At 35.2% G+C, this 8,563-nt stretch overlaps 1 protein-coding gene across 1 annotated transcript; it reads left to right on the plus strand.

The window, feature by feature from the left end:
- The first annotated feature begins 5,570 nt into the window (after window positions 1–5,570).
- LOC113339465 (uncharacterized mitochondrial protein AtMg00810-like) lies at window positions 5,571–6,551 on the plus strand. Its single transcript, XM_026584732.1, has one exon. It carries the CDS (start codon window positions 5,571–5,573, stop codon window positions 6,549–6,551), a length of 981 nt encoding a protein of 326 aa, XP_026440517.1.
- The last annotated feature ends 2,012 nt before the right edge of the window (window positions 6,552–8,563 follow it).

The following is an 8,563-nucleotide window of genomic DNA, read 5'->3' on the forward strand; positions in this document are numbered from 1 at the left end:
GCATTCTCGCAGCAGAGTTCAAAGATTTAACAAACTCTCTAAAATAAAAATGCTCAACCATGTTAAGTGGATAATCATGTTTGGCAATCATTTTAGCAAGGAAGTTCCTAGTAACTATAGGATCATACTTGTAATTAAGTAATTTAACTTGGTTAATACCTGTTTTTTTAACTGTATTGGTAATCTTCATTTGGTCTGGCTTGTTTTCAGGCTTCTCGGGGCAGGTTTTTAGATGTTGAGCCAAGCGAGTAGTTCCTTGTTCACTACAAGAAGGTACCAACTTATGACAATGATGGCATTCACCATAAAGGACAGCCACTTCCTTACCCGGATTATCCTTATCAGGTCCAACAATGATTTTCCTTGTGAATTCATCCCATGACGGTGACCTTGTTGTGCGCAATTTCTTCCTTAAAGCAATAACAAGTGGATGATTTCATCTTCTGCTTCTGATAATGATCTCTTATTACCCGAAGAAGGTGTTGTTGAAGCAACACTTTGATCTTCTTGTTCTGGTTGCTCAGAGTTGGGTTGACTGCTTGAAGTTCCAACTATATTGGATGCTCTTTGACTTTCAGACATTCTGAGAACACACAAATTTGCATTTTCATCAGCACACACATGATCATATATCCTATTCCAAGAACTAAGAAGCAAAAATACTTTGTGAAAATCAAAAGATCCAATTTCAGATTAGTGTATCCACCATCTACTTATCATGCTTCTCGGCTCACTTTCAATAATCAAAACTAATGGAGTTCTTAATGAACTTTCTACATAAACCCCTTAATAACAAGAAATCAAACAAACCCATAAATCAAAACACCTCTAAAACATAATAAAATTCAATCACTGGATGCAGACCTGCAACTAAAGCAGATGCATGCAGTCGTGAAGCAGTGCAGGTTCCTAGAGATACAGGGGAGTTCTTTCTTGCTACTGAAGTTTCCGAAAACCTTTCTTGGCAGCCTGCAATAAACATTAACAGCAAGAGATTAGCCCAGATTTCATGAAAAAGACAATGATAAAACTATGAAAACCATGAAACTGAAAACCCTAGAAGACGGAGGGATTTAGATCAAGCTGAGATCGCACTTTATCAAACCCTAACTATAAATATTAAGTTATTCTTCGACCACATGTTCTAATTCAGTTTAAACTTATCTCAAATCTTTCATCCATACAGAAACCCTAGTTTTTTATTGCAATACAGAAACCCTAATTTCATAAGAATTGAACATATAAATCAAACAAATTAAAAGAGAAATAATTACAACATAGAGATGGGAGCGAATCAATACCTGATGGAGTGATTAATTATTGGAGAGGGGAAAATTATTGGGAGCGAGACTGAGAAGAGAAGAAAAAAATAAAAGGGAAATGAGTTCTGTCTTCTCGACTCCTCCTCGACTAGTAGACTGGGTATGGGAAAATTACATGTATGCCCCTACACTATCGGATATCGGATATTAACCTAACAGATAGAGCCCAATCCGATTCCGATAGGTTAGACGGAAATATCCGACAAGTTATCGGATTCAGATATCCGATATAACGGATAAAATCCTATAGGATTTCGAATAATCGGAAACGGATCCCGGATATCGGTTACCCATTACCCGCCCTACTAAAGTCATTTCTCTTGATGATCCAAAGACTTTTAAAAATGCACAAAAGGATCCAAGATGGGTAGACTCAATGGACAAAGAATATGCAGCTCTTCTACTCAATAACATATGGTTTTTGGTCCCATATGACCCTTCAATGAATGTCCTTGGTTGCAAATGAGTTTACAAGGTGAAGTTAAGGTCAGATGGAACAATTGAGAGGTTCGAATCCAGATTGGTTGCTAAGGGTTATCATCAAATAGATGGACTTGACTACACTGAGACATTTAGTCCTGTGGTTAAATTCACTACTATTAGCACCGTTCTCACTGTTACTCTCACTAAGGGGTGGAAAATAAAGCAGTTGGATGTCTCCAATGCTTTTCTACATGGAAATCTGTCTGAAGCAGTCTACATGGAACAGACACAAACCTATCTTACTAATATAAAGAAAAGAGGTAATTGTTTGGTGAAGCTTTTTCCCTTCACAAAAATGCCCCTTCTGACTTTTTCTTTTTCTTTTTAAATGTCACGTAAAAAAGAAAAAACTGTAAGGTTGGTTTTGTTAAACGTCGACTTAACTTACCCGTGTTTGAATCCTATTGCCCACATTTTCCCTTCAATTTTTTTCTTTCCTTTCTCTCCATTATTTTTTCTTTCATATCTTTATTCAGAAATGAAAAGAAGATCTTCTTCATCTCCATTCAGAAATTGGGGACCTCCATGAAAGCATCTCCTTCGTTCTCCTCGATTGATTTAACGTACAATAAAAATACCGCAAAATGAAGATTTTGGTGGTAGCAGATGAACAAGAAGAAATGACGAAAATTCGAAGAGACTTCCCAAGTAAGTGTCAGACATGATCTAGGCCCAATTTATAGCTGAAAATTTCTTTTCATTGTTTAATTTCAAGTTCTAGGGTTAGTTTAGGGAAAATTTGTTGCTGAAATGTTCTTTCATTATGTAATTTCAAATTCCAGGGTTACTTTAGAGCAAATTTTTAGCTCAAGATTGATTTTGATAGTATAATTTCAATTCATCCTTTTCTCTCACCTGTTACTTTCCCAGCTTCATTTAGTAGTTTGAATTGGGTTTCTGGGTTACAGTATGAACAATATGATCAGATTTTTGAATTGTTTGTTTACATAAATTGCCTATAACAACAGTAGCTGGGTTACAATATGAACAATATGATCAAATTTTTGAATTGTTTGTTTGCATAAATTGCCTATAACAACAGTAGCAGTGGAAACACAGTTTGGGTAAGAATATTATTGGGATATATGTTTTAAAATAATTTTTTTATACATTTATATCAACAATTCGATCTTGGCCCAGTGGTTAAGCATTTTGGGCCTGGAGGGTTAGGTCTCAGGATCGAATCCCCCCTACTGATTGTGCATATATATTATTATATATATAACATTAGTCTGGGAGCGGGGCCTTAGGGCCTTGAGGATCTTGGGAGGTCTCTTGAATTTAGAAAGTATTTTTAAAAGATTTTTTCAAACCGTTTTGTTTTGTTGCACTTAATTATGTTTTGATTGCGCTAATTATGACATGATTTATTTGCCCGTTTTTTGACTATTTCGAATGGAATTTTAATTGCAGCAATTAATCCAATTTATTCTCCATTAATCTGTATTGACTGCCTGGTTATAAAAACAGTTTTGAGAACAGAAAGAAAATAACAAGTTTTTACACTATTGTTTTTCTGAGAATCAAGAGACCAAAAATACTGAGCAAGAATAGAGAGAGCAAAAGTGATCGATTTCTCATTGTATGCTTGAGAGATCGAAAGAGAGTTTTTCTCGGCTGTTTTATCCTGGGGGCGTTGTGAAGGAAAAGAACTGCTTGCACAAAATTCAAGGCAGAGCCACGAAACATCCTAAAGAGAGCGACCTGGTCGTGACTCAGCCATCACTTTGTTTTATGTCTTAATCTCTGTTTTGCAGGTGTGAAATCGGCAATTGTTCCAACAAATATATACCCCTGTTTACTGTTTGAATCGTAAGTTTGTGATGCCTGTGTTGTCATCCCTTTTTGGGAATGCTTATCATACCTCAACTCCAAGACACAACTGAAAGAAAATCAGAAGATAAAAACATGAAGAAGAAGCTTGAGAAAAATGCAATGTCGTTATGTTTGATCATGGTTATTCCGGGTCTGCAACTGCTTTAGTTGGCAATTTTAATGTTTTGTTTCGATGTTCTAATTTTAACCGTGAATGCAGTTTTTTTCTCTCTCTCCATGTTTGCTGTTTTTTCTGTGATGTATACACTCCATGTTTGCTACTTCCTCATTTTCTAAAATGATATTCCTGCTAATTGTTAACAAACCATTCCATGTAAAGTCATTTCTTTTATGCATTGAGATAATTAGAAACTTGGTCATCTCCAGTTGCATTCTAGGTTACATATTAGATGTATTGAGGGAGAAACAGAAAATGGAGACATGGATTTTGTGTTTTAGGTTGAATTGGTGAAGCTGCATTTAGGAATCTTCTACCTATAAAATTGGATGACATTTTGACTGTATGTTAAAATTGGATGGCAATTTTCTCTCTATATGGGTTTGTCCTGTACGGAAATGATAATTCATAGGTTTTTATTAGTTGATTTGTGTTTTCATTGCAGACCTATCTATGGAGGGTAAGCACGCTGATCACCTTCGAAGTCTTAAACTACTCGAGCTAGCACGTCGAGAATCCAGTGCAGCAGAAAATGCTGAAGACAAGCAACCTCATAGTTCAGCTGCTGAAAGTGGCAAAAAACGCTGCCACCAATCAGTGGATTCAGCCAAGGGAAATAATGAAACACACAGTCAAGAATGGCACCGTACTGCACAAAAGGCAAGACGAACTTTAATGACTAAGAATGAAAGAGAGCAAGTCCTGGAAAAACGACGCAAAGATTATCAAATGAAAAGAACAAGAGTAGGCAATGCAACTATTAATAAGGGCAAAACATGAACAAGTAGCGGTAAGTGTTGGTATTTCTTTAGGGTAAAAGTGATTACTTTTTAGCTCTTTATCCATTTAGTATTGGCGGCCGGGGTATCGACGCAAATAATGATTATTCCAGTGCAATTTCCATTGGAGCCTATTTGACAGTTTTGATGTCAGGAGGTTTTAAATTATTACACTAGAAAATAGTTAGCTTTCTTATTCTTTGCAAACATAAATATGCATATATACCTTGGATCCGGGATGCAAATTAATCTGATCTTGGATGTTTCTCCCCATCATTCGAACTTATTAAGAGGACGGTAAGTGAGTATATGTGCAGTTGGGTGTCAGTGGAGCTGCTAGCCAGAAAATGAGGTTGCAAAAGAGAAAGATTATCTTTGCAAGGTGTGAAAGAAATTAGAGGGGAAGATTGTTGTTCTTGAGGTGAAGATAAAACCTAAGCAAGATTTGTGTAGTGGCTGACCAACTTGAGAATTAGAGATGATTTTAAGTAAATTTAGAACAATAACTAGACTTGACAATGACAACACCATTATTTAGCAGTTTTTTTTTTCTCTTAAGATACCTAAAGCACGAATGAAATCAAAATGTACCCCGGTCCACAACATTCCTCTTTAAAAGAACAAAAACTTGCTACTAGAACTTTGTTTTTAGTCAAATCTAAGTACAAATGACTTGGTTTGATCAAGTATGGGTAATGCAAACCTAGAATTGCCAAGATGGTAGTTTAGTCCCTGTTTGAATAATTCAAACATTAGAGTGTCATTAACATGAATTTTCACCACTTGGCGTCGGTCGTTGATTACTGTACGAAGAAAATAAAATTACGAAACAGATGTACCGGCAGGCGCATCGCGCATGCATGCTGTACTAGTGTTGATAAAGATAAGCTACATTATGTGTGCAAACTCACCAAGTCCCTCTATGGTATTAAACAGGCACCAAGAGCTTGGTTTCATAAGTTTAGAAACTTTCTTCTTCAATAGGAATTAACTATGACCAGTTCAGACCACTCTCTCTTCTTATACTTCTGCGACACTGATGTATTGCTTCTCTTACTCAATGTTGATGATATTATCCTGGTGGGAAGTTCAGATGCTCTACTTTCTTCATTTATTGTTAAACTGAATAAAATCTTTGCTACGGAAGACTTGGAAGAGCTTCACTACTTTCTTGGAATTGAGTCTACATCAACTGCAGATCACCAGTCTTTACTTCTTACTCAATCCAAGTATGCCTTAGATTTACTCACTAAGACAGACATGCTAGACTACAAGCCATGCTCCACCGCAGTTGCACATGGTCCTAGAGTCTCTTCACAAGATGGTGAACCACTGCATGATCCACGGGCATATAGGAGTATGGTGGGTTCTCTGCAATGTCTCACTCTTACTCGACCAAATATCACTTTTGGTATCAACTATGCTTCTCAATTCAAGCATTCTCCAACTGACTCACACATGCTGATTGTGAAGAGGATATTGCGATACATCAAGCACTCCCTTGGATCAGGTATAACTCTCACAGCGGGTGACATTACCAATATATCTGGCTATTCTGACTTAGATTGGGCTGGTTTCCTTGACACACGCAAATCTACTGCTAGGGACTGTGTATTTTTGGGCACTTCTCTCATTTCCTGGACATCCAAGAAACATTCTATTGTGTCCAAGTCCAGCACTGAAGCTGAGTACAAAGCCTTATCTCTTATGGAATCTGAAGTAATGTGGATATCTGAATTGCTTAAAGAACTTCATCTATCTCTTTCCATTCCATTCATTCTGTACTGTGACAATAATGGTGCTCGTGCTCTAGCTGCCAACCTTGTCTTCCATGCTCGTACTAAACATATCGAGGTTTACTACCACTATGTGAGAGACCTACTTGAAGATGGGATTGTACATTTCACCTACGTTCCATCATCACTCCGACTGGCTGATATTCTCACCAACGGTTTGAAGCTCCCTCTCTTCTAAGGATTATGTGACAATCTAATGCACTTTACAACTCCAACATCAGCTTGAGGGGGAATATGGCAGAGTATAACTCACTTTTATTTTTAGTGTAAGCAGAGCGTTAGTGAGTCCTCTTTACTTTTGTTACTGTCAGTTGTCCTATCCTATTGTTGTTAGGGTTCTGTTAAGTTTAACCTGTGCATCCTTTATAAATGCCAGACTGATCTCTTGTTTTGAGTTAAGACAACACATTCAATATTATCTTCTCTCTTTCAGGTATATTACATTCAATTAGATAATTTCCAAATATATCGACTCAGTTAGGTGCAATGCATTTGAAAGTGATAAAAAATCAATATTATTATTAGTTTTCGACGATACAATCCACATTTTAGCCAAAATATCACTAACTTAATAACATATTTGCGCGTCTTAGTTTTTGACGACTACTAAATAATTCCAAACATATCAACCAAGTTGGATACAATGTATTCAAAAGTTATAAAATATCAGTATTATTATCAGGTTTAGGCGATACAATCTACATTGTAGTCAAAATATCACCAACTTAGTAACATACCTGCGTCCAAATTTTTGACGATTTGGATTTCATACATTCAACTAGATAATTCTCAAATATATCGACAAATTAAGCCAAATACAATGTATTTGGAAGGATAGTATTGTTAGTTTTCGGTGAGGGATAGTATTGTTAGTTTTCGGCGATACAATCCACATTTTAGTCAAAATGTCTCTAAGTTAGTAATATATCTCCGTCCTGATTTTTAACGACTTGGATATGATCCATTCAACTAGATAATCCTCAAACCTATCAACTATTTAAGCCAAATACAATGTATTCAAAAGTGGTAAATTGTCAGTACTATTATTTTGGCGATACAATCCACATTAGTCATAATATCACTAACTTAATAGCGTATTTGTGTCCTAATTTTTAACGACTTGGATTTTATTCAATTAGAAAATTTCTAAATATATTAACTAAGCAAGATATACATGAAAGCCGGTATTATTATTAGTTTTTGGCGACACAATCCACATTTTAGTGAAAATTACTAATTAATAGCGTATATGTGTCCTAATTTTTAAAGACTTGGATTTTATTCAATTTAATAATTTTCAAATATATCAACTAAGTTATAGACACATGAACATCAGTATCATTGTTAGTTTTCGGCGATACAATCCACTTTTTAGCTAAAAATACTAATTTAATAGCGTATCGGTGTCCTAATTTTTAACAACTTGGATTTTATTTAATTGAATAATTTCCAAATATATCAACTAAGTCAGATATAATGTATTCGAAAATGATAAATTGCTAGTTCTCGGCGATACAATCCACATTAGTCACAATATCACTAACTTAATAGCGTATCTGTATCCTAATTTTTAACGAGGATTTTATTCAATTAGACAATTTCTAAATATATCAACTAAGTTAGATATACATGAACGCCAATATCATTATTAGTTTTTGGCGATACAATCCACATTTTAGTCAAAAGTACTAAGTAATAGCGTATCTGTGTCCTAATTTTAAGGACTTGGATATTATTCAATTAGATAATTTCCAAATATATCAACTAAGTTGTAAACACATGAATATCAGTATCATTTTTAATTTTTGGCGATACAATCCACATTCCAGCTAAAAATATTAATTTAATAACGTATCCGTCGCCTAGTTTTTAACAATTCGGATTTTATTTGATTGAATAATTTCCAAATATATTAACTAAGTCAGATACAGTGTATTGATAAATCGTCAGTTCTCGGCGATACAATCCACATTTTAGTCAAAATATAACTTGATAACATATCTGCATCCTAGTTTTTAACGCCTTGACTTGACTCGTCTCTATGTTATGGCCGTATTTCGTGTCCGTGTCAATACAACCAGATACATTGGATTTACTAGCCTCTATAGGCTGAAATTCAAATTAGGAAAAAAATTAAATGCAAAAACAAAAATGTTCCCACATTGAAAATATAAATAGGAGTAGAAAACA

Source organism: Papaver somniferum, unplaced genomic scaffold, assembly GCF_003573695.1.
Source record: "Papaver somniferum cultivar HN1 unplaced genomic scaffold, ASM357369v1 unplaced-scaffold_21, whole genome shotgun sequence".
Classification (NCBI taxonomy): domain Eukaryota; kingdom Viridiplantae; phylum Streptophyta; class Magnoliopsida; order Ranunculales; family Papaveraceae; genus Papaver; species Papaver somniferum.

Excerpts from the sequence above, each read along its gene's own strand:
- LOC113339465 (XM_026584732.1), top strand. The coding sequence starts at position 5,571 with ATGACCAGTTCAGACCACTCTCTCTTCTTATACTTCTGCGACACTGAT.